General features: G+C 36.5%; 1 protein-coding gene across 3 annotated transcripts in view; it reads left to right on the forward strand.

The window, feature by feature from the left end:
- Window positions 1-27,721, forward strand: part of CD2AP (CD2 associated protein) — a 111,121-nt gene that overhangs the window by 10,237 nt on the left and 73,163 nt on the right. For all 3 annotated transcript variants that reach the window (XR_014232706.1, XM_082347615.1, XM_082347616.1), the window contains exon 2: window positions 24,831-24,991. Coding sequence is in view for 2 of the 3 variants with exons in the window: in XM_082347615.1 (XP_082203741.1) it covers window positions 24,831-24,991 (161 nt within the window). In the remaining variant the exon portion in view is untranslated. The remainder of the gene's footprint in view (window positions 1-24,830; window positions 24,992-27,721) is intronic.

Genomic DNA, 27,721 nt, shown 5'->3' on the forward strand with positions numbered 1-27,721 from the left:
AATTCTATCTTGTCAGTAAATACTTTGGTTTAAATTTGACAATGTTTCTTGAGACGTTTGTATCTATCAGCACAGACAGAAGCACTCAATAAGAAGGTGGGCAAGATCCTTGCACTCCTGTTGCTTAATCGTTAGTGGGGAGATTGTAGTATATTATGACAGGTGTTAATATTTAGTGAATATTTATTAGGTACTTCTGTTTAAGGCACAGTTTTAGGCACTTTATAAGCATCGTCTCATTTAATTCTCACAACAAATCAATATACATTTTTGTGTACTGTTATTTTTCTCATTTTACAGATTAGAAAGCAAGCACAGAAGTAGAAAGTAATAAATACTGAATCCAGGTACTCTTAATCACGATAAAATGTAGAATGAATTCCTAACTGTTCCTCTGAGAGATGTCCTTTGGGTTATGGAAAATAGGTATTTCTGATCCTCCTTAACCTGCCCTGCTGTTTTTTTGGTTGTATCCAGGTCCTAGAACAAGTGCCTTTTAGTAGCAGCCACTCCAATATTTGCTGAATGAATTTTTTTTTTTTTTTTTTTGGCTGCGTTGGGTCTTCATTGCTGTGCACAGGCTTTCTCTAGTTGCGGCGAGCGGGGGCTACTCTTCATTGCGGTGCGCGGGCTTCTCATTGCAGTGGCTTCTCTTGTTGCGGAGCATGGGTGCCAGGCACGCGGGCTTTAGTAGTTGCAGCACGTGGGCTCAGTAGTTGTGGCTCGCAGGCTTCAGAGTGCAGGCTCAGTAGTTGTGGCACACGGGCTTAGTTGCTCTGCGGCATGTGGGATCTTCCCAGACCAGGGCTCGAACCCGTGTCCCCTGCATTGGCAGCCGGATTCTTAACCACTGCGCCACCAGGGAAGTCCTGAATGAATGTTGAGTATGATTATACTTGTGCCTAAATAAGAGGTTGTTTTTTGAATATTTATTTGTTTATTTGGGTGCACCAGGTCTTAGTTGCAGCATGCAGGATCTAGTTCCCTGACCAGGGATCGAACCTGGGCCCCCTGCATTGGGAGTGCAGAGTCTTAACCACTGGACCACCAGGGAAGTCCCTAAATAAGAGTTTAAAATTTTAGACAGTGTAATATCTTTCATTTCAATGCTCCAAATAGCTGTTGAGTACATACTATATGTCAGGCATTGTGATGGGGTTTGGGAATACAAAGATGAGTAAAACATAATCCCCTGCTCTCAATCCTGGCCAGATAGTGTTGTGGGATCATTTGCATTTAACACTTCTTTGACTCTAAGAATTTAAATTATTGTTTTTTGTATGCATGCATTTATTTTTGGTGAATGCTTAGAAACATAAGATGCTTAGAGATTTTGGTGGATGCTTAGAGAAATTCAAATAATTACTTCAGATTTTTTCTTGATTCTGATTATTCTTATAGGTTCTTGCAGTTGTCTGTATAACTTCATTATATTTTTTAAGTCTGCTTAGAAAGTGAGTAAAATTGTCTTTTATAGCAACTTCCCACTTTTTGGTAAGCTTAAAATTTCTTTTTAGCTGATATTTTGCGAATTATTATCATTTAGGAAATGCTTCCAATGCTAGACATTTTATTGAACATTTAATCCCACAAGAGCATTCTGGGTTAAAATATCATTGTTCCCATTCTTCAGATTCAGAAATTAAAGTTAAAGAGATTGTTACTCACCCAAGGTCAGACAGGACATGGAGAAGGCAGAATCAAACTTGCATTGATCAAAGCATTTCCTCTTAATTATTTTTTAAAACATTTTGGGAAAGGAGAAAAATGTTGAGCTAGACAGAGCAAGTAACATAAATTGAAATGATTATGTCCTGGTGTGGTTTAAAAATGAACCTTAAATATTTATTACCTGAAAATTGTGAGTTGGTGTTACACATTGTTCATGTATTTGGGTAACTATTTTCTCTTAGACAACAAATTTTAACTGTGTGTTACACTTTGGTCTTTTACTCATTTATCTAGTAGGGTATCATAGAATTTTTTCTTTTTTTTTTTTTGGTGGGTTCTGTAAAACTTCATGACAAATATTCATTGGTATTTAAAAAAAATCTGGCTTGAAATGTGATTAAAACTAATTTCTAGTGTTTTTTTAGAGTTAATAGTGGATTAAAAATCTGAGGAATATTTAACTGAGTTTTCCAACTTATTTGCTTTTTAGATAGATTTTGTATATTTGTTGTTTTTAGGATTTATTATTTTGGGAGGAGACATTAATCACATGTATATGGTAATTTCTTTGTTTTGGGCTAATTCTTAATCAGTTTTTTGTGAGATTAAAATCCTTTTTCATTTTTGAACTTTGCTTAAGGTATTTTTGTGGATATCTGTCACCTATTGATCTGATTTAGTAATGTTTAAAGGAATGTAATACTGTGTAAAAACTTCCTCATACCACATTTGCTTTTCTTCTCTTGAATATGTGGTAAGAGTATATGGTACTTTGCAAACTTTCACACTCTATTTGAAACACAGAAAGGAGGGGTGGGTTTTCTATGTGATATCTTAAGAATGACTGGATTTACTTATCTCTGCTGAAAAACATAAGAAACTTTATGCTTGTCAGTTCTGTGTTTAACAAGCTTGAGGAAGTAAATGACAAATTATAATATTATACCTATAGTTAAAAGAACTTTAGGGATGATACTGTGCTTGTAATTAGCGTTTTGACTAATAGCCCTGGGTAACTGTAGGGGACCTAAATAATGAAATGTCATTGGTTAATGGCATTAAGCAATGCTCATCAGTTTTTCATTTCTCCATTTATGGTAAAGATAGTCCTGGAAATAAATTTCTGGTAAAAATTTTTGGTTTATGGTAAAAAAAAATTTAATCCTGAAAATAAAAACTAAAAATATTAAAAAAAATTTTTTTTAAATAAGAAATAAGAGGTGGAAGCATTAAAGTGTTTTTTATCATATAACTACTTCTTTGGCAATAAAGCTTATATTGGAGTATATTTTTGTTAATTTTTGTATAACTTTCTATATTTTTACCTTTGCTATAATAAGCAATGGTTAATTCTCAGTGGTCTAATGTAACCAGTGCTATAATAGAAATAAGGTTAATTTGACACACCCAATTAGATGCCATTGTGCTATTTATCTGTACTGTATTGACCCAAACCAAAGTAAACATTCCCTAGTGACTGCTCATACAACTCAAACCTATTTGGAATTTGTGTAAATTGTTTACATTATTTTTTCATTAGGTGATATTTCGTTATCCAAAAAATATGTGTTTATGAGGGCAGAACAGTCAAAACTTTTATAGTACTGCCATTAATATTTTTGTGCATAATCTTTTTAAAAAATTCTGAATTTTAAGAGTTTTAAGCCTGGTTTTCAGACATTTTTATTTTTAAAAAGATCACTATTTTTAAATTAAGTGTTTAACCATAATTCAAAAAGAGTCACGTACCACAATGTTCATTGCAGCACTATTTACAATAGCCAGCACATGGAAGCAACCTAAGTGTCCATCGACAGATGAATGGATAAAGAAGATGTGGCGCATATATACAATGGAATATTACTCAGCCATAAAAAGAAATGAAATTGAGTTACTTGTAGTGAGGTGGATGGACCTAGAGTCTGTCATACAGAATGAAGTAAGTCAGAAAGAGAAAAACAAATACCGTATGCTGACACGTATATATGGAATAAAAAAAAAAAAGGTTCTGATGAACCTAGGGGCAGGACAGGAATAAAGATGCAGACATAGAGAATGGACTTGAGGGCACAGGGAGGGGGAAGGGTAAGCTGGGACAAAGTGAGAGAGTAGCATTGACATATATACACTACCAAATGTAAAATAGACAGCTAGTGGGAAGCAGCTGCATAGCACAGGGAGATCAGCTCCATGCTTTGTGACCATCTAGAGGGGTGGGATAGGGAGGGTGGGAGGGAGATGCAAAAGGGAGGGTATATGGGGACATATGTATACGTATAGCTGATTCACTTTGTTATAAAGCAGAAACTAACACACCATTGTAAAGCAATTATATTCCAGTAAAGATGTTAAAAAAAAAATTGTGTTTAAAAAAAATACTCCACCGACACTACCCCCCATCCCTTCCTGCAGCCAAGTTGTTAAGTAAAAATGTTGTTTTGTTTTGTTTTAAAGTGAGGTTTAAGTTCTTAGAGTGGCTTAGTGTACTTTTTAAATACTTCACTTTCTTTTACTTGTTTTTCATTCTAGGTTTTCATATTTTTCTTTTCGGTTCTAACAAATACTCTTAATTCTTTGTCTTGTTTGCTACAAATATTTATTCCCAGTTTTCAACTTGTTTGCTTTAGTTTAGAAATTTCTTTTTTCTCCATAATTTTGATATTCACTTCCATTTCCTTCCCTCCCTCCTGTCCACTTCCTTCCTTTTGTTTGAAAGTGTGTGTGTGTGTGTATTGTGTTCTTTTTTATTCAATTAGAATTTGCGGGATATGGTATGAGATGAAAATCTGTATGTAACATGTTCCCCTTTTACACAGCTTTTCAACACTGGCAGTTTTGTGTTGACATTTTGGGCCAGAAATTACTTGTTGTTGAGGGGCTGTCCTGTGTTTTCATCGGTGCTAAGGCAACATCCCTAGCCTCTACCCAGTAGATGCCAGTAGAATTCCCTGAGTTGTAACAACCAAAAATGTCTCCAGACATTCCAGAGTGTCCCCTATGGGGCAGAATTATCTTGGTTGAGAACCATTACCCTAATATAAATTAGTTCTGAATTTACATGTTCTAAATCTAGTTATCCTGAGAGAAACTGAATTGCTATTTTAGCCTCAAAGCTTATGTTTTCTAGGGCAAAGCTTGAGGTTAAGACCTCATGCTATAGGCTTTTTACGGTGACGAGAGGGATCAGGTTCACACAGACACACACACAAAGGCTAATTTTTATTGAATGCTTATTTTAAAATCTGTGGATCATGTGGTTTTTCGTATTACATCTATTTATATGATAAATTAGATTTTCCAAGATTAAATCTATCCCATGATAGACCTTGCTTAGTTGTGGTAGCTAATTATCTAACTATGCATTTGAATTGTTTGTTGACATTTTACTTAGAACCTTATCTATTTGAAAGTACATTTCTGGCTGCAATATTTGGTCTTGATAACATTCAAATTGTTTCAAATACTGATTATTTTAAAATAGTGAAGGTTTGTGGGCTTGTTTTGTGTTCTATAGTAGTTTTGAAAGAATTAACCTTTAAAACAAACTATTTTTGGTAACTTTTTTGAGGTCATTTTTTTTTAGACCACTTTCTGATTTTATTCCTGGATTATTGATCTGTTGATTTTTTAAAAAATCTCTTGAGTAATTAGTTTTTCTTTAAAATAGAAATTTATCCGTTTCATTGAGATTTTTAGGCTTGGAACTTTATAGTCTCTCCAAGAACCAGCCTAGTTTCATAAGTTCTCACATGCCTCTGGGCTGCTGAGTCTGACCCAACTCTGCAACATCTCTTTTTAGAATGTTGAATTGGCAGATCTCTTTGTGTATTCTGTAATCTCTTGTGGCTCCAGTTGATTTTTCATTGCTCATCCTGATGAGGCTTCTTTGAAGTATTAAATCTTTTGAGACGCTTTGGAAATGGATTGCTGGATGAGTTAACCATGCAAGTGCTAGTGCCATTTGAGATGACTTAGTAGAACTGATCAGTTAAATATATATAATTTCAGTCTTTGGTATTAGGACGGTTATTCATATATTGGCAAAAATAGCCCCAAATATCTAGGATGAATTTATTTTGAAGTTTACTGACTTCAGAAGGATCTGGTTTATTTAGCTCTAATAAATGAGATGTTAGTGTTTTTTAATATAGTTTGATTATCTGAGAAAAATTAAGAATAGAATGCTACTCTAACATGTATATAAAATTAGCTCTTACAACAAACTGATTTTTAATGAATAAGTTAATTTTACTGGAAAAAACATGGACTGCGTTGAAAGTTGGACTTCAGAATAAAGGTTTTGTTAAAATAAAGTGGATAAAATATATGAAAGTTAACTCAGTGTAATTCTGCAAGATGAGCAAAATAAAGAGTAATTTAATGTTATTTAAGGAGGAATTCATTGTACTGAACTGACATTTACTGCTGGAACATATTTTTTGCCAAAACCTTTATAACTTACTCTAATATTTTGAGGAACATTTTGTATAATTTATGTAGTATAGTGTATATTGTATATATGCATATTGTATGTGAAGCTATTATAAAATACACTGAAGTACTTAACAATTCTTACATCTGAATATAGACATTATAATTAAATTGATGGCTAGGGGCAGATAGCACTTTTAAGTTGAGCAAATAGTCAGGAACTTGAAAAACAGTGCATTTGTAAGTTAGGATTTCTTGTTCCGTATGACTTGTTTTATGGAATCTGTGGTTTCTAAGATAATAAGGTGATCTTGGAAAATTGGTGTTAACTTTTTTGTATTGAGTTTGGTTTGGTAACAGAATTATAGAATTCTATCAGAGAGTAGGGCGGATGGGATTTATGACTTTTTAATGATTCCTTTATGGTTGAAATATATCCCACATGGCTCTAACTGGCTCTATAACTAGGTGAAATGTTTTGGTGTATATTGTGGGACAAAACATCAGATACCCTCCTGTATCACCTTGGAATGAAACCCTCACTGGGAAAGAGTGACATTACAATAAGGAACACAGTTTTGCATATTTGGGGTTCTGCCACAGTAACATTCTGTATATACAGTCCACTATGGGATACTAACGTTAGTGACATCTTTCTGAATATAAAACTGTTCATCTTAGGAAGTTTAGAAAATACAGGGAGGATAAAGAATGACAAAAATGGCCCATAAACTTGTACAGAGTGAATAGTTATTTTGATGTGTTTTAGGTCTTAGAAAATAAATGTATTTTACAGATTTGGTTCATACTTCACATATACAGTTGGCTCTTGAACAGTGCAGGGGTTAGGGGCGCCGACCCCTTGCAAAGTTGAAAATCTGCATATAACTTTTGACTCCCCCCAAACTTTACTAATAGCCTGCTGTTGACTGGGAGCTCTACAAATAACATAAACAGTTTATTTTCACATATTTTGTATGTTATATGTACTACATACTGCATTTTTATAATAAAGGAAGCTAGGGAAAAGAAAATGTTATTAAGAAAATCATAAAGAAGAGAAAATGCATTTATTAGTACTGTACTGTATTTATTGATATAAATTTATGTCATCGGCTTACAAGATGAATTGTCTATCAGTAGCTACGTCAATATTGTCTTATATGATACAAAACACCATAGATGTTATATGTATTACTAACATTAGACATCAAAAATGAAAAGATAATGTGAAAAATGAATTCGTATTTATTTATAGGTATAATGATTCATACATTGATAACAAAGAAGCAGCAATATTAATGCTTTATGGTAGCCTAGCCTTTACACGAGTGAATAAATTGTTATAAAATTATGGCATACGATATTGCAGTCATATTCACAATACAGTATGTAAATATTGTTATATTAAAAAAAAAACCACCTGTGATGATAGGCTAATATACAGTTTCTCCAATTATGAGAGAGATAGGTGTACTGTATGGTAATGTAATTCTTTGAAAGCCAAGTTATAAAACAGTAAGAAAACTAAGACATTAACTTTATATTAAATATCACCCATGCCTATGTAAGGACTGGCTATCTACTTCAATACAAGACTTGCACACTATGTTCTACATGATGAATACTTAGGTGATGGTGATGATGATGACACAGAAACGTCTCATACATTTCTTGCTGTACAGTTATGAGATTTTTCACGTGAAGACACACACAACAGGTAAGTTTATTAACTGTAAGGCATGATGATTATTTACTGTTCCTTAAGTGGAAGTGGATAATCATAAAGGTCTTTATCCTTCTTTTCACGTTGGGTAGGCTGTGAGGAGGTGGAGGAAGAAGAGCAGTTGGTCTTGCTGTCTTGGGTGGCAGAGACGGAAGAGTTGGAAGGGGATGCAGGAGAGGCAGGAATGCTTGGTATAACATTACGGAAATATGATTTTTGTGTGACTTTTTTTTGCTTTTTCATTTTTCTAAAAATGTTTCTGTAGGTACCAACCCTTCCTCCACAGTTTGCTTTAGTTTCAGTGCCTGTATCCTAGAAGGATCCATCTTGTAAAAGAAGTCAAAAGCATTATTGAATAATCAGAACCCTTCTGCCAGATTATCAATAAACAAATTTGTCAGTTTGTTTCCTGGCACTGCTGTTTTTATGTCATCTTTCTCATTGTTTCGTTTGGAAGCATTCATCTCCTTCAAGTCGTCTTCTGTTAATTCCTCTGGTGTGGTGTCTGTTAGCTCTTGAATTTCTCCAAGATCCATACCTTGAAACCCTTCACCCTCCACCTTTTTTTGCCATATCTATACTCTTTCAGGATTTCCTTGACTGGTTCTGTTGTAGATGCTGTGAAGTCATGTACAACAACTGGACACAGTTTTCTCCAGTGGGAATTTATTGTTTCGGGCTTGATGGCTTTCACGGCTTCTTTTTTTTTTTTTTAAATAACAACAATGGCATCTTCATTGGTGCCATTACAGACTTTCATGATCTCTCTATGGAAGTCCTCTTCGATAAGTATTGGCAATCTTTTCTGTAGAGTACTATGTGCGATGAGCCTTAAAGGTCCTTTGACCCCCTGATCTAGAGGCTGAATTGGAGCCATTGTGTTCAGGGGCAAGTAGGTAACTCCGATGCCTTCGTTGTTGAACTCATGGGGTTCTGGGTGGCCAGGGGACATTGTCCAATATCAAAAGAACTTTAAAAAGTAGTCCTTGCTTGGCACAGGGAGATCAGCTCAGTGCTTTGCCACCACCTAGAGGGGTGGGATAAGGAGGGTGGGAGGGAGACGCATGAGGGGGAGGGGATATGGGGATATACGTATGCATATAGCTGATTCACTTTGTTATACAGCAGAAACTAACACAACACTGTAAAGCAATTATACTCCAATAAAGATGTTAAAAAAAAAAGTAGTCCTTTACTGGCAAGATTTCTTTCTTGCTTGCTTGCTTTCCTGCTTTCTCGCTTTCTCCCTCCCTCCCTTCCTCCCTCCCTCCCTTCCTTTCTTTCCTCTTTGTTGCTTCCTGCTGACTTTCTCTAGTTGCGGTGAGCTGGGGCTACTCTCGTTGCGGTGCGCAGGCTTCTCATTGCGGTGGCTTCTCTTGTTGCGGAGCACGGGCTCTAGGCACGCGGGCTTCAGTAGTTGTGGCTCGCGGGCTCTAGAGTGCAGGCTCAGTAGTTGTGGTGCATGGGCTTAGTTGCTCCGCGACATGTGGGATCTTCCCGGACTAGGGCTCGAACCCACGTCCTCTGCATTGGCAGGTGGATTCTTAACCACTGCGCCACCACGGAAGTCCCCAGTCCTTTTTCTGGATTGCATTCTTATCCAGGCCTTCTTGTTTTATAACCAAAAGATTGGCAGCTTGTGTTTAATCTTTTACTGAAGGCTTGGGAGTTAGCAGCTTTATAGATGAGAGCAATCCTGACCATAAACCCGACTGCATTTGCACAAAACAGTAGTGTTAGCCTGTCCCTTCCTGCCTTAAATCTTGGTGGTCGCTTCTCTCTCTCTTTCTCTTTTTTTCACTAATAAATGTCCTTTGTGACTTTTTTTCCCCAGAATAGGGCACCTTTGTCTGCATTAAAAACCTTTTCAGACAGATATCCTTTCTCCTAAATTATTTTCTTAATGGCATTTGGGAACTCTTCTGCTTTCTCTTGGTCAGCAGAAGCTGTTTCTCCTGTTATCTTGGCATTTTTAAAGCCAGACCTCTTTCTAAAATTAACAAACCATCCTTTGTTGGCATTAAATTCTCCAGCTTTTGATCCTTCACCTTCCTCTTGCTTTAAGTTGTCATGTAATGACTTCGCTTTTTTTCTTGAATCATATTAGAGTCTATAGGTATGCCTTTCTTATAGCAATCCTGAATTAAAACTTGTATTTTCAGTATGAAATAAAAAGTGCATGGTTTTCGCTATGCTGGCACAGCTGCAGTGACAGCTTCACAAATTTCCTCTTTTTCTTTCTTTCTTTCTTTTTTTTAATTTAACGATAATTCTTACCCTGGATTCAATTATCTTGAAATGGCAGTCAACTGCAGCTGCAGACCTCAATCGGTGGTATTGATACCTATCAAGCAATTCAGCCTTTTCTCTGTTTCTTGGGAGCATTTCCAGCATTAACCAGAGGCACTTCGTATGGGTAGTATTGCATTGTATGACTGTACCAGTTTTTTTTTTTTTTAAGTCTGTTTGTCCATTGAAGGGCATTGGGATTTTTCTAGTTTGTGGCAGTTGAGAACAGAGCTGCTGTAAACATTTGTGCATAGGTTTTTATGTCGGCGTAAGTTTTACTTCTCCAGAGTATGTGTAGCTAGGAGTCATATGGTAAGTGTATGTTTAACTTTATGTGAAACTGCCAAACTCTTTTCCTGAGTGTCTATACCTTTTTTTTTTTTTTTATTGTCACCAGCAATATACTAGAGTGTCAGTTGCTTCACGTCTTCATGGTATTTTATCCATTTTAATAGGTGTATAGTAGTATCTCACCGTGTAGAATTGGCAGATTTCTTCTTTAAATGTTTGGTAGAATTTGCCAGGGAAAACATCTGGGCCTTGGGATTTCTGTTTTTGGAAGATTTTTTAACTACAGACTCAATTTAAAAAATAGTTATTCAGATTATATCAAACTACCAAAACTTTGAGGTTTTCTTCATGTGTATCTTTTTTTTTTTTAATATTTATTTACTTGGTTGCACCAGGTCTTAGTTGCAGCACGTGGGCTCCTTAGTTGTGGCATGTGAACTCTTAGTTGCATCATGCACGTGGGATCTAGTTCCCTGACCAGGGATTGAACCCAGACCCGCTGCATTGGGAGCGTGGAGTCTTATCCACTGCGCCACCAGGGAAGTCCCCTTCATGTGTTTCTTGTTTATAGTTTTCCCTTATTATTTTTAAAATTAATGTGAAGTCTCTGGTGATATTCCTTTTTTTATTCTTCATATTGGTAATCTGGGTCTTTTTTTTTTTTTTTCCTTCTTGATCAGTCTTCCTAGAGATTTATAAATTTTATTGATCTTTTCAAATAACCAATTTTGATTTCATTGTTTTTTCCCTATTTTTCTGTTTTCTCTGGTTTCAGTTGAACATTTTATATGATTCCATTTTATGTCCTCTCTTTTTATATTAAAAAAATCTTTTAGTAGTTGCCCTAGAGTTTGCTATATACATGTATTACTAATCTAAGTTCACCTTTAAATAACACTGTCCCACTTCATGTGTAAGGCAGGTACCATAGAGTATTCCCAACTCCCCCTTTGTCCTTTATGATATTGCTGTCATTCATTCACTTATCTATATGCTAAAAATCACCCAATACATTGTTACTATTATTATTTTAAACAGTGATCTTTTCGATCAATTAGGAGTAAGAAAAGTGAAAGATTTTGTTCTATCTTCATTTATTCCTTTGCCTTCACTCTTTATATAGGGTCGAGTTTTTGACCTGTATAATTTTCCTTCTATTTGAAGAACTTCTGTTATCATTTCTTTCATGGCAGGTCCGTTGGCAATGAATTTTTGTTTTTTGTTTGTGTGAGAAAGTCTTTATCCTTTACTTTTGAAGGATAATTTCACTGAATATAGACCTTTAAGTTGGTAGTATTTTTCTTTCGATACTTTAAGTAGTTTACTCTATTTCCTTCTTGCTTGATTGTTTCTGAAGAGAAGCCTGCTGTAATGCTTATCCCTGTTCCTCTGTTGGTAAGGTGTTTTTTTCTTATGGCTTAATTCAAGATTTTTCTCTGTCTTTGGTTTGAATATGGTATGCATAGGTGTAGACTTTCCCACATTCTTTGTGTTTGAGCTTCCTGGATGTGTGGTTTGGTATATGTTACTAATTTTGGAAAATTCTCCACCATTATTACTTCATTTATGTCTTCTGTCTTGTTTCTTCCTTCTTCCTTATCTGATATTCCAATTATGCATATGTTATATCTTTTTTAAAAATAGCTATTTATTTATTTATCTGGTTGCACTGGGTCTTAGTTGTGGCTTGCTGGCTCCTTAGTTGCAGCATGTGGGCTCCCTAGTTGTGGCAGGCGGGCTCCTTAGTTGCGACTTGCGGGATCCTTAGTTGTGGCTTGCCAGCTCTTTAGTTGTGGCACGCAGTCTCCTTAGTTGTGGCATGTGAACTCTTAGTTGTGGCATGTGAACTCTTAGTTGCAGCATGCATGTGGGATCTAGTTACCTGACCAGGGATTGAGCCTGGGCCCCCTGCATTGAGAGCGTAAAGTCTTATCCACTGCACCACCAGGGGAGTCCCTATATCTTTTGAAATTGTTTCACAGTTCTTGGATGTTCTGTTTTGTTTTTTCAAAAATTATTATTTTTTGTATTTTAGTTCGAGAAGTTTCTGTTGACCTATCTTCAAGCTTCTTGAATCTGTCCTTGGTGGTGTCTAGTTGGTAGATGAGCCCACCAATGGCATCCTTTACTTCTGTTACAGTGTTTTTTGATTTCTAGCATTTCCTTTTGATTGTTTATCTTAGAGTCTCTATCTGCTTACCTTATACATCTGTTCTTGCATGTTATCTGTTTTTTTCCATTATCACCCTTAACATATATTATAGTTATGTACAATTCCCTGTTTGATTTCAAAATGCATGTTATACTTGAGTCTGACTCTGATTCCTGCTTTGTCTTTGTGTTTTTCTTGCCTTCTAAAAGCATGACGTGTAATTTTTTGTTGAAAATTGGACATGATGTATTAGGTAAAAGGTGCTGAGATCAATAGGTCTTTAGTGTGAGGTTTTTTTTTTTTAATTAATTTATTTGGCTGCATTGGGTCTTAGTTGCAGCATGCGGGATCTCTGTGTGGCATGCGGGCTTCTCTGTAGTTGTGGCGGGCGGGCTCAGTAGTTGCGGTGCGCAGGCCCTCTAGTTGTGGCACACGGGCTCTAGAGCCTGCGGGCTTTGTTGCCCTGCAGCATGTGAGGTCTTAGTTCCCTGACCAGGGATAGAACCTGTGTCCCCTGCATTGGAAGGCAGATTCTTAACCACTGGACCACCCAGGGAAGTCCCTAGTATGAGGTTTTATATTAATCTGGCTAGGAGTGTACTGTTTTTAATATTTGTTCTAGCTGTAGGTGCCAGAGGCATCAAATTCCTTTAGTGTCCTTGTTTTTGTCTCCCCTGCTGTCTTTGGGTTTACCTAAGAACTCCTTCTCAGATAGAATCTGCATCATGTAACTCTTTCAGTGGTAATTAACTTATTATAATGGAGCCCCATGGGTATGGTTGTAAGGTGCTGGGAAGAGGAAACATCCTATAATCTTACAATTAAATCTCAAACTACTGGTGGGTCTGTGTCCTGGGACTGTGACGTCTTTCTTATTTTCCCGCCCCCCACCTCTCCATGTGAGACAGAAAGGTAAGAGGGGACTGGAATCAGAGAAATGCCCTTATACGCTTTCCGCAGGTGGGGTCAGGACCTGGTGAAGTCTTTTTCCTGGAGAGTAGGTCTTTGTTTTGGTTACTGGTTATTTCACAGTGATTACTTTCCCTTTCCTCTCTGCCAGAACCACAAGGAGATCTTTATAGGCTCTTTACTGTGAGAACCTGGTGGGGCTCCTGGAAGTAAAACTCACAAAAGGGTGGGGGCTCCCCTGAGACTGTGGTCCCCAGGAGTTTTCTACTCTCGTGCTATTCCATACTTAGCCTCCAGCAATTCATCAAAGGTTTTGTTTTCAGTTTTTGTAGTAGATTGACTTTTTGCCCCCAAAATGTTATGTCTGGGTCCTAAGTCCTGGTACGTATGAATGTGACGTTATTTGGAAATAGAGTCTTTGCAGATGTAGCTAAGGATCTTAAGATGATATCCTAGATTTAGGATTGGCCATAAATCCAGTGACTGGTGTACTTATGAAGAGTAAGGAGAAGGAGGTTTGAGACAGAGACACAGAAGGGGAGGGCCATGGAGGCAGAGGTTGGAATTATGCAAGCCAAGGAATGCCAGAGGTTGCTGGCAGCCCCTAGAAGCCAAGATAGAGGTGTGGAGCAATTCTATATCAGTCTTTAGAAAGATCCAACCCTGATGATACCTTGATTTTGTACTCTGGCCACCAAAGCTATAACTATGAGAGAATAAAATAGTTTTATTGTTTTAAGTCACCTAGTTTGTGATAGTTTGTTATGACAGCCCTGGGAAACTAGTACAGTGTTCTTACCAGTTTATGACTCCAGTGGTTTCTACTTGAGATGATCTAGTAGATCTTAGCTGTGACTCTCTGGATATGCCTGTCTCTCCGTATCTTGAGGTGGTGGTTTGCCCTGTGGCCTCAATTCTCTGATGCGTCCAAGGAAAGTCACTGATTTTCCATTTGTTTAACTTTCTTCTTCTAAGGGTGGGAGTGACAGTTTCCAAGCTTTTTCCATGTTGGAGCTGAAACTGCAAGTCAGGTTTGTTTGTTTGTTTGTTTGTTTGGGTCTAGCATTTTTATACTGTATTATTTTAGTGATTACCACATGTCTTTTTCACTTTTAAAAATCTAATATTAATTGCTACCTTTACTCCCCTTCTGTACCATGCAGAGATCTTAGAATACTTTAACTCCTGATTTATATAGCTGTTGTTATTTTAATCTTCCTAATATTTTAAATTTCCACATCCTCCCCCTCCCTCTTCCTCCTCCTCCTTTTTCATCTCCTTATTTATGTTTTTTTGTTGTTGGGGTATAACTGTCATATAACAGTATATTGATTTCAGGTGTACAACATAATGCTTTGATATTTATATGTTCTGAGAAATGATCACCACAGTAAGTCTAGTTAGCAACCGTCACCATACATAGTTACAAATTTTGTTTTCTTGTGATGAGAACTTTTAAAAGATTTACTCTCTCACCAACTTTGCAGTATGCAATATAATTTTATTAACTATAGTCGCCATGCTGTACATTACATCCCCAGGACTTATTTATTTTATAGCTGGAAGTTTTGATTTTCATTTCCCTGATGATTAGTGATATTAAGTATCTTTTCATGTACCAGTTGACTATCCGTATGGCTTCTCTGGAAAAATGTTTATTCTGATTCTCTGTCCATTTTTAAATCAGACTGGTTTTTTTGTTTTTTTCTTTTGCTATTAAGTTGTATGAGTTCTTATTAACCCCTTATAAGATATATGATTTGCAAATATATCCTCCCATTCTGTAGGTCACCTTTTCACTTTGTTGATGGGTTCCTTTCTGTGCAGAAGTTTTAGTTTGATGTAGTTCCACTTGTTTATTTTTCCTTTTGTTGCCTTTCCTTTTGATGTCAAATCCAAAAAATCATCCCCAGACCAGTGACAAGGAGCTTACTTACTGCCTGTGTTTTCTTCTAGGAGTTTTGTGGTTTCAAGTTTTAAGTTTAAGTCTTTAATCCATCTGGAGTTAATTTTTTCTTATTTTACTCAGTGTTTATATACCTATATATTTACCACTCTTTTGCTTTTCTTTCCTTTGTGCATCTCTTTCTCGATATTGGATGTGTTCCCCTTTTCCTGCTGTGCTCAGAAAACACCTTCAGAGTTTCTTTCAGTGTGGCAAACTCCGCTTTTTGCTTGTCTTTTTTTTTTTGAATTTTTGAATTTTATTTTATTTATTTATTTTTTATACAGCAGGTTCTTATTAGTTGTCTATTTTATACATGTTAGTGTATACATGTCAGTCCCAATCTCTCAGTTCATCTCACCACCACCAACCCCCCCCCCATCACTTTCCCCACTTTGTGTCCATATGTTTGTTCTACATCTGTGTCTCTATTTCTGCCTTGCAAACTGGTTCATCTGTACCATTTTTCTAGATTCCACGTATATGCGTTAATATACGATATTTGCTTTTCTCTTTCTGACTTACTTCACTCTGTATGACAGTCTCTAGATCCATCCATGTCTCTACAAATGACCCAATTTCATTCCTTTTTATGGCTGAGTAATATTCCATTGTATATATGTACCACATCTTCTTTACCCAGTCATCTGTCGATGGGCATTTAGGTTGCTTCCATGACCTGGCTATTGTAAATAGTGCTGCAATGAACATTGGGGTGCATGTGTCTTTTTGAATTATGGTTTTCTCTGGGTATATGCCCAGGAGTGGGATTGCTGGATCATATGGTAATTCTATTTTTAGTTTTTTAAGGAACTTCCATACTGTTCTCCATAGAGGCTGTATCAATTTACATTCCCACCAACAGTGCAAGAGGGTTCCCTGTTCTCCGCACCCTCTCTAGCATTTGTTGTTTGTAGATTTTCTGATGATGCCCATGCTTACCTTTTTGCTTTTGTTTTGAAGGATATTTTCTCTGGTACAGACTTCATGATTTGCAGTTATTTTCTTTCTGCATTTTGAAAATACAAAACTGCTGCTTTCTGGCTCCTGCTGTTGCTGCTGAGAAGCCCATTTAAGTGTTGCTTCTTTGGTAACCTTTTAAAAATTTGTCTCTTCTAAGATATTTTTTTTTCCTCTTTGATATTTTGCAATTTTACTATGTTGAGTTGCAGATTTCTTTTTATTTATTCCATTTGGAATTGCTTAGACTTCTTGACTCCATGGATTGATGTCTTTTATCAGTTTGGTGAGTTCATAGCTATTAACTTTTCAGTAGTTTTTATTTTCTCCTTTGGGACTCCAATTAAACATTGTAGACTGTTTTAGTATATCTTCTATGTCTGTTACATTCTCATCTATATTTTCTACATTTTGGTCCCTCTTGACGGCATTTTGGTTAGTTTCTGTTGATATTTACCTGTCTGCCCTTTAGCTAGTTTTCTGAAGCTGTATGTAATATACTTTTAAACTCATCCATTGAGTTTCTATTTTTGGTTATTGTCTTTCTCAGTTCTAGAATACCTATGTGGTTCAAGTTTGTTTTCTCACTATCTGCAGTACTGAGCTTTGTGTCAGTTTTTCAATCTGTAATTTATATCTTTGAACATGGTAAATGTTATTGTTTTAAAGTCTGTGTCTGATAAGTTCAGTATATGGAGTTCATTGAAATGTTTCTGTTGTTTCTTGTTTCTCTAGGTACTTATTTATGATGTTTTTGCATTTTACATGCCTGGTTATGTTTCCTTGTCTCTGGATATTGTAGACTAAAAATATTTCTTGACATAATTTTATGTCTAGGTTATCTTCTCCCAGAGAGGATTCTGGTTACTTCTCTTTTGTCTTGAACCACTTGAATGGTATGAGGTTTCCTGAGTCATCCACATAACATTAAACTGGGCTACGGTGCTTGGGTGCAGTTATTTAGGGTCATTTCCCAAAGTGTGCATGTAGATTCTCAGAGTTACCACCCTCGATAGTTCCTGAACTCCACTGTCAAATCCTAGAACGGCAAAGCTACTGAAAGTGCCGCTTAGCCTCTGTCATGTCTTTAGAACTGGCAAATACTTTCCAGGGCAAAAGTAGCCCCAGTATCATACTTACTTCTCTGGGTTCCAGTTCTCACTTCAGTTTCACCTGATAACATATATTTTTAGTAATTTAGTCTGTCTAAGAAGGTGATTTTTGTATTTCATCCAGCTTTTTTAGTTGTCTTCTGTGAGGGTTGGTCCAGATTATCTAGTGTTCTTTTATTTTGAGTCTTTTTCGATGCCATATTTTAAAATCTTTATTACCCTGCAGATCACATAAATCCTAAAATGTGATATGTGATTAATTTGGGTTGCTTTCTTCACACTATAAAAATAAACTATTAAGTAGCTAAAGTAATTTAAATTTTACTTTCTCTTTCATTGGTAGTCACATTTGAAATGAAAGAGGAATAATCCACAAACAAAATGTGTAATCTTAAATGATCGGTTTCACAGAGAGTAGGTCAGGTAGAAAGAGCCATTAGCGATAGACAAGGGTCTGTATACCTTATACATCCTAGAGTGTTTTTCAGGATGTACACATTATCTTCTTTTTGGTTTTTTTTTCCTCCCAAATGTTTTTCGTCAACATTTATTTCTTCACTTTAAGCAAGCACTTAAAGTGAAGAAAATTAGTCAGTCAAACACAATTGTTTTAAATGGTGGAAGAGTTTTGTTTAGTTTGAAATATAAAAGTTTAATTGGCTTTGCAATGTACCAGTTTTCAATGAAAGAATGAGCTTTTTGATTTTGCACAATATGGAGGGTGCTGATTCTTGGAATGATGGCCTGCATGCTAGTTTGTATAGCAAACTCATGAATTAAATGAGTTTTTATTTAAACAGTTTTAACTTTTCTATAAATGCAATTGTTACATACTGTCTAGTGAGCATCAGTGTTTTTAGTAACTTATTTTTACCCAATTATTATATGTTTATTGTAGAAAAATGCCAAGGTGTGGGTTATTGTTTGTAAGAATGCCCTCACTTCTGACAACTGCAGATTTGGGGGGTTCCCACGACTGCCCTCATGTTTGACAATTTGCTGGAAGGGCTTGCAGAACTCATTGAAAGCTGTTATACTCTTGGGTATGGTTTATTATAGTAAAAGGATACAGATTAAAATTGGCCAAGGGGAGAGAAGCATGAGACAGAGTCCAGGAAGGTTCCAGGTGTGATATCATTCTCTCTCTCTGAAGTCTTGAACAGCATTAACTCCTGGTGATGATGTATGACAACATGCAGAGTATTGCCAACCAGAGAAGCTCACTTGAGTCTTGGTGTCCAGAGTTTTATAGAGAAGATGTAGTTGACTGCCCATGTGACTGACCTTTAGTGTCTAACCCTTCCAGAGATAGAACAGATGCTGCATGGTGTGAAGCCCCCAAGATAATGACCTTGTTTGGTAAAGTCCTCAGGTAAACAGAGGTGCCTAAGGAACTCCAGAGTCCTTCAATAAACAAAAACACTCTTCCTAGAGATCAGGATGAGGCCAATTCCTAACCTCTCTTTTGGCTGAGATTAATTCTTTTTTTTTTTTAAATATTGGAGTATAGTTGATTAACAGTGTTGTGTTAGTTTCAGGTATACTGCAAAGTGATTCAGTATCTGTTCTTTTTCAAATTCTTATTTAGGTTATTACAGAATACCGAGCAGAGTTCCCTGCCTCTGTGCAGTAGGTCCTTGTTGGTTATCTATTTTAAATATAGCAGTGTATATGTGTCAATCCCAAACTCCCAGTCTACCCGCCCCTTTTAATTCTTTACTAAAGATGAAAGAAAAGGAGATAACAAACAGCATCTTAGATCCCTTCAGGCATCCATTAACATTTTGGAATGTAACTCTTTATATTTTTCTATGCATATTTTTGTTTCTTCCTTTTTTACAAAAATATGTTGTTACTATACCTATGTTTTATAACCTTTCTTATTTAATATTGTATTGCAAGCCTAATTATGAATGTTTAAAAGGGCAAGAATTTAAACTTATTTACCATATGGTGTTTTCTTTAGGAGAAATAAATTATCTTCGACTCAGTAAACTTTTTAATTATAACACATAGAATCATGAGTTATAAACATATTTGCAATAATATTGGACAAGCCACTTTAATACTTAGTGCTTTTTAAAAAAAATAAAATCTTATCCAAATAATATCTGCATATGCTATAAAAATACAAAAGTATTAAAAGACTTATAATGAAAAAACAGCATTTCCTTGCCTCACTGTTCTCTACTTCTATTCCCATTCTTTTAGAGGGAAGCAACTTTGAACTATCTTATCTTTCAGTTTTAATTTTTTTGGCTTTTGTATTTCTAAATAACAAGTTTCCCAAGTTTCTATAGCTGTTTTTTGATTTGATACTTTCATTTTTTAACTTTCTGATATGATAGGTAACGATTTAGCTTACTTATTGTAATCTCACATCTGTTTTTCATTTATCTCAATATGGTTTTATTTCTCTTTTGGTTACCTTTCTAAATTCTGAGTATATAGTTATACTCTTATTTTTCTTTTCAGCAAGTAAGATAGTATTTCTGGACTTAGCACTTTGTATGGTGAAGATATTAGTACCTCTACCCTTCTCTTTATCAACCTCCCTAATCTTTACTTTATACTATAATGTGAAGGCTTGTTAACATTTATATTTTCTTCTGTAACCATAATTTAGTCTTTTTGTTTTGTTAGAGATTGATTTTCAGTGTTTAACACAGAAACTAGTTATTATTTTTATTATGACCATGTAAATATTTTTTACTGTGCAGCCGAGTAGTATATATGATGATTATATTTTCAACATTGTATAGCTCTTTGCCTTTCCAGGAGTTTGTAATCATCTTTAGTTTTTCCTCTCCTTATCTAGCTGTATTGTCTCTTTGAGTTCCAGATTCTTCAGGATAGTATAAAATTTCACAGTCTGTCTCTCACTTCTTTTTGCCACCAAATACTTCCTAGAACTCTGTCTCTTGCTTAATCTAGACTGTTTGTTCCTTAGATTTGTTGCACAACTGCTGTCTTAGAACTTTTCTCACTTTAAGCCTGGTTCCACTATTTCTTGAATTTTGTATCCTCCTCTGTTTTGGTTCTTATAGATAACATCATGTAATTGCATATGTAGGAGTTAATTTTCTTTGTCCTTGTCTGTGTGAAAATGTTATAACCTATACTTGTCTGTTGATTTGACTGAGTATGAAATTCATTTTCCTTCAGTACTTAAGTGGCTTTGCCTTTTTATTTTTCTTCTTCTAGAATCTGGTATTTCCAATGAGAAGTCTCCTAATATGATTCTCATTCTTTTGTAGATGGAACTCTTTATTTCTTCTCAGAGAGCTTTCTAGGATATGTTTATCTTTGTTGTGAAATTTCACCTAGATATGAGTACTTACTTTTTTACTTGTTCATTGTACTGGACTCTCCACAGACCTCTTTCTATTTGAAGATATGTTTCATATAGCTTTGGAATATTTTCTTGTATTATTTCACTGTCTATTCTCTATTTTTCTCTCCTCCCCCCCCCCCCAGAACTGTTAATTGGATGTTGGATTGTCTGGAATAATCATCTGTGTCATATTTGCTTTCATATTTTCTTTATGTCTCTTTCCTTTACCTTTTTTTGTAAAGGTTTTTTGGTTTGTCTCCACCTCTGCAAAAAAAAAAAAAAAGACATTTTGGAAGATGCATTTCCAAATGCTTTTTATTTTCTCATTTCTTTTTTCACAGCATTCTGTTCTGATTTTATGAACTTTATTACATCTCTTGAAGATAAAAATTTGTACGTGTTTAAATCCTTTTTAATTTTTAAACATTAAGGTGTAGAAATGTTTAAAGTACAGTACAAAGAATTTTTTCCTGACTTATGCCTTTCTCCTGAATATTTTAGTATTTTCTACAAATCAGGATCTTCTCCTACTTAATCATAATTCAGTTATAAAATTTAAGAAGTTAACATTTATTTATGGTTTCTTACTTTATTCAATGGTGTATATTCTATTACAGTCATTATTTACCTTGATGCTCAGATTGTCCTGATTTGGTGAGTAGGAGCCGTTCTGACATCACTTCTCTGTGTCCTTTGGCATCACCTTATCTTTTTTTGAGAACTTCCTTGCTTTCTGCCACAGCACCATGTTTCAGGCTTATTTTGTACTTTTCCTGCCTTAGCCCTGGAATTGCCTATCTTCCCAAGGATTCCTGGTTCCTTTCAGTAGAAAATGGTTTTTAGAAGATCTCGGCATTAGGTTTGCTCATTGCTATTGGAATGTTGCGGTTTCAGGCCCTTTCAGTGGACAGAGCTTGTGTGTGGGGGGTGTGTGTGTGGTGTGTGTGTGTGTTTTATATATATGTGAATGTCTGTGTATTGAAAACCATGAGTTCATGATGGTACTTCTCATTCCCGTTTAATATCACAGGATCAAATGAAGCCTTTTCCCTTTATATTTGTAACTCCCTTTCATAGAGAAACTTGGCTTCCATTATCCTTAATATGTTTACTTATTTGATTAATTCCCCTGTATGTAACCAGTCTTCCATCTCTGCTGTCACCCCACCCTTGTATGGACACTCTCTTCTCCTGTGTGGGCTGTTAGTCCCCACTCTAGGTTGCCTCCACCCTCCCACATCTCTGCATGGAAATCTGGCCCTACCCCCAACACCATTTGGCCTCTGATGTTTCTCATTAAGCTGCCTATCAGCTTGGATGCCCTCACCATTGTGATTGGGTGCTGGCACACCCTATCATGTTGCCTCTGCGTGAATGCCTTCCTCACCCTGCCTTAGAGTTCTGATAGGCTGCACTAGGGGAGCCTCCATAGATGGACACCCTTCTCACCCTACTTTGGCTCTGATAGCATCACTTCCACCCCTCCCCCAGCTTTGGATACCTTCTTTACTCTTTTTGGTCCCTGTCTTCTCACACCTTCTCAGACTCCTTCCCAACCTTGGCCTCCTCTCCCCGCACTATGCTTTTCTACACCTAATAACTTTAAGACTGAATAATTCCAGAAGGGGAGAGGTGGGTGTATATTTCATCCAGGAGTAATTTTTCAATTTATCATGGTCTTTCATGATTAACTATTGTGTACCATTCATATTTATGAATAAACAATAAATAAAAAGCCAATTGGGAACTCTGTTTATGTGGGTAGGACTTAAGTTTTATTTTAGAATTAGTAGGTTGGGAGCTGCCCATTGCTCTGGAGACCTCTAAATTCTGGAAATCAGTAGTCATTTTTCTAAGAAACCATCACTCATCCATAGTAGCTATACTAGTTTCCCCAAACTATTTTGTGTGTGTGTGTGCGTGTCTGAGATGAACCCTTTAGATTTTTACCTTCGAAAAAAATACCTGCCTATATAGCATTATTGTCTCAGAGTTATTGTGGTTGATAATGGGTGTCAGCTCTTCCATACAGATATTAGTTTCCCTGTTTTCAGTTCGGCATTTCCTATGAGCACTCCTTTTCTGAATTTCTAGCCTTTCCGGGGTTCTGGAGAGCAGTTTGATGTCTCAGTTATAGTTTCCTTAAGTTCTCTGGGCTTCTGGCTTTATTAGTTATGGATCCACTTTCACAAATTAAAAAAATTTCTCACTAGTTCCCTTCTCAGGTTGGGATGTTTTCAGCTGCAAATACAATCCCATCTAGAATTTATTTAAAAGTTAAGAAAAAACTACTTCTATAACAAGAAATCTAAAGGTATTGGAGATATAGGGTTGGTTAAATTAGCAGTTTAATGAATCTAGCAAAGATCCAGGCCATTTTCATCTTTCTTCTCTTCCAATCAGATCTGCTGTTTTTCTTGTCTCAACTAGTTGTAGCAGTTTTGTCCATTACATTCTCACTGAAGAACATCCAGAGTCTGCAGGAGGACATTCCTTCCTTGTGTTTTGTTCATAAGGTCAAATGAAACCTTCCCAGAACCCCTGCTTACATTGTATTGGTCAGTCGATCCATCACATGTGTATTTGAAAACCAGTCTGTGTGTGTGTGTGTGTGTGTGTGTGTGTGAGAGAGAGAGAGAGAGAGAGAGAGAGAGGGAGAGGGAGAGGGAGAGGGAGAGGGACTATGAATGGAATTAACTATAAATCAACTATCTTTAGACCTTTGCCTCTTTGACCAGCAGCGTTAGTTATCCTGGGACCTACTCAGTCAGTCTGCATTTAAGCAAGATTCCCAAGTCAACAAGGTGACTTGATTGTAGATTAGTGTTTGAGAAGTGCTGGTCTAGAATAGTTAAGATTTAACCCCCTAGGACTGAGAGAGAAGCCTCATTTGTAAAAGTACAGGGTCTCCATATACCTGAACAAAATCAAGGTTCAGTGAGAAAGGAAGAAGGAAGAGGAGTCAGTGTGGGAATGGCTGTTGGTTTGGCAGCCAACAGTGTCTGCCCATACTCCCTTTCCTTTTTTTTGGTTGTAGTGTGTGTGTGTGTGTGTGAGTGTTCTTTTTTCTTATCATTTTTAGAGGAGGAAGAAAAGATGAATGGAGGTATGGCTAGTTAAAATGTTAATGCTATGCGTATATGATGTCCTATAACCTAAAATCTTATACTTAAAAGAGGTGAAATGGATCCTTAAGAGTCTTCATTTCAGGGTGTATTCATTTTCTACTGTTCTGTGAAAAATATTGCCACAAACTTAGCAACTTAAAACAATATACATTTATTATCTCACAGTTTTTGTGATTCACCAGTCTGGGCATGGCTGAGTCCTTCACAAGGCTGCCGTCAGTGTATTGATCAGGGCTGGGTTCTCAACTGGGGAAGGATCTGCTTCCAAGCTCACGTGGTTGTTGGCATCATTCAGTTCCCTGTGGGCTGCTGGACTGAGGGCCTCAGTTTTGTGCTGGCTGTCAGCCAGAGACCTCCTCAGTTGCTTGCATGTGGCCCTCTCCATAGGCCAGCTCAATAAAGCATCTTGCATCTTCAGAGCCAGCAAGTGACAGAGTTTCCTAACAAGGTGGGCATTACAGTCTTATGTAGTCACATACAAATCCATCATCTTTGTCATATTCTGTTGGTTAGAAGTCAGTCATAGGTCATGTCCACACTTAAGGAGAGAGAATTACATAAGGACATGAATATCAAGAGATGGGGATCATGGGAACCACCTTAGAGTTTGTCACAAAGGATCTCTAGCTGACTGGAAAAGTAAGTGACGATGTAAATTGCACGTTGTGTTGAGGTTTCTGCTTAAAACTGGTACTGTGCATTATACTCAGGCAATCAAGAAATTTGCTGATGTAGCCAGATATTTAAAACTGAGGTAAGCTTTGATGGTACCTTTGTAATATTAATTATCATTGCTAAACAGTTTCCTTAGTTGTACGTTTATTAACATGGTGAATAGTATTTCATGAATTAAGCTTTAGATGTTTATTTCTTTTTTTTTAGTTGACTATATTGTGGAGTATGACTATGATGCTGTGCACGATGATGAGTTAACTATTCGAGTGGGGGAAATCATCAGGGACGTGCGAAAACTACAGGAGGAAGGATGGCTAGAAGGAGAACTCAATGGGAGAAGAGGGATGTTTCCTGATAATTTTGTTAAGGTAAGCATTCTCAGCTAAATTCCTAGCTGTTGCTTCACAGGATTCAATCAATCATTCATTCATTCATTTATCTACCTATCTATCTATTTATTTATTTATGGCTGTGTAGGGTCGTTGAGTCTTCGTTGCTGCGCACGGGCTTTCTCTAGTTGCGGCAAGTGGGGGCTACTCTTTGTTGCGGCACGTGGGCTTCTCATTGCGGTGGCTTCTCTTGTTGCGGAGCACGGGCTCTAGGTGCGTGGGCTTCAGTAGTTGTGGCATGTGGGCTCAGTAGTTGTGGCTCGTGGGCTCCAGAGCGCAGGCTCAGTAGTTGTGGCACACGGGCTTAGTTGCTCCGCGGCATGTGGGATCTTCCTGGACCAGGGCTCGAACCCATGTCCCCTGCACTGGCAGGCGGATTCTTAACCACTGCGCCACCAGGGGAGTCCCAGGATTCAGTCTTAAAGAAATATATAATATATATTTTTTAAACTAAAATGTTTTAGATAAATTTCTAGTCTGCAGAATTTAAAAAAACTAGAGACCCAAGTACCACTGTAATGAATGTCATTGTTACTTGGTGTCCTGGTGGATACTAAAACTATGTGTGTGTGTGTGTGTGTGTGTATCCGACTACCTGTCTACCTATCATTTGGGTAGGACTTTATAATTTACAAAGAGTTTTGCTGTGTACATTCTCATTTAAGCCTACAAATCTTGTGAAGTAAGTGGGGCAGATGACAACCCCATTTTAAATCAGGTGTGACATGTAGATTGAGAGGTTAAATGTTTTAGCCAGTGTTGGATAGCTAATAAAACAGAATCCGAACTGAAATTTGAGAGAGTTGCCTCTTTACTCAAGTCTTATTGTATCTTGTTGCTTTTCCAGCCCCTTTGAGAATCTTAGATCCTATTTTTAAGTTTCAACATTGCAGCAGTTATCTTTCAGAGTAACAGATACTCTTCAACTACCACCAAACATTCCTTTTTCAGTAAATATTCTAGTCACCTCTGCCAGAAAACAATCAAGATTCTTAAATCTATTACAGACTAATAAAGTTCTCAATAGTTTAGAGGAGAAAAAAAAAAGTAAAGGATATCTGTGTATTTACACTTCATTTGTAATTGTCTTATTTTCTATATTTGTTTTCGTACACTCAACCACATCCCTCTTCTCATTAATTGTGACTGTGAGTTCTTCTGGGAAGGCTAGAGTGTACCTCTCATTTGTTGTCCAACTTGCAGAGTAGTTGTTAGAATATCTGTACAATGTGGATATTTAGTAAATATTTGTTCCCTCAATACGTTTGTGTTTATTTCAGTTGTGGTTTTACCTCTAAGTATGAGCACACATACTTTATTCTGTTAATTGGATTTAAAGAAGGTGAACTAACTACCTTTTACCTAATTCCATTTTACCTCTTGAAACAACTGAGAAAAGCTATAGTAGGGAATTGAACTCTTGTTTATTTTTTATTTTATAAATTGACTTCTTTCTTGTAATCTAAAATGGAGTGTAATGCAGATGCCATCGAAGTTGGAATAGAATAACTGCATTTAAACACAGTCAAGTTCAGTTTTGCCTTCGCTGGTGGAATGATGTAGGGCACATCACTTAATTTCTCTGTTTTGTTCCCTTTAAAATGGTCTGTTGTTGGTCTGTATATAGTAAGCCATAACATTGGCCTCTCATCTCTCTCTTTTTTTTAAAGGAAGGTGACTTTTCAAAGAAAATATATTGAAGTAATAGAGCAGTGGTTAAAAAAATAAGTTAAAAAGTTCAGTAAAAGTATTAATATAGTTCTCTTAATTGTGTGCTGATGCAGTCCCTCTGCTGATACGTAGTCCCAGTAGTGGAGATGACCTATCATGGGACTCCATTTTAAAATATATTTTACTTCTTGTTACAGTACAGCTAATACTAGAACTTGAGTTTAACGAACTGCCTGGTAGTAGAGGATGCTGTTTGAGTGTACTGGGAAATGGAGGGAAGCTTAATCTGGGATTAAAATTAACCACAGGGTGGATTAGAGTTGGAGACATCAATATGAACTCATGTTTAGTTTAAAATATAAACAGATACATACAGAAATAATGTTATATGTGTGTGTTTATACTTTGGTTAGTACACACACACATATATATATATATCTCAGTTCTTTCACTGAGGGCCTAGAAGCAGTGACACACCAGTACCAGTGAGTATACCCAGTGCCCAGATCTTGGTTTCAAAATATCATTCTCCAGTAAAAGGAAGCAGGGCTCCTGGGAGGAGTGCCTGATTCTATGGAGGGAACAAGGTATTCACAAGATGAGCCTGGAGCATCTAGTAGTGTCAGAAGTAAGGAAGAGCTCAAAAAAACAAAATGATGGGCCCATGTCACAGCAGCATAGGAGCCAACCTGAATGAGCTTCCAGTGTCCAGAGCGGGAACGATTTGAGCAACAAAATAACCTAGTATTTGAAGAATAAATATACATGAGCTTAAATAAATAAATGCTGATATAAATAGATTGTTGAGTAAATAAACGGGAGAGAAAGGATAAATCTTGCAGAATTATTCCGAGTAATATTTGTAGATACTACCCCCACCCCCAAGCATCCCTCAGGTGTGGGCTGGACTAAAGAATAGATGGAAGAGAAAAATAGTAACTTTACAATGGCAAATATTGGCAAATATTGCCTTAACCAGTCTATTTTCAGTGTCCCTTTGCAATGTTAGTTCATCTTTATTTGATTTAGAAAATATTT

This window comes from Balaenoptera borealis, assembly GCF_965194805.1.
Source record: "Balaenoptera borealis genome assembly, chromosome: 12".
NCBI classification, from domain to species: Eukaryota; Metazoa; Chordata; class Mammalia; order Artiodactyla; family Balaenopteridae; genus Balaenoptera; species Balaenoptera borealis.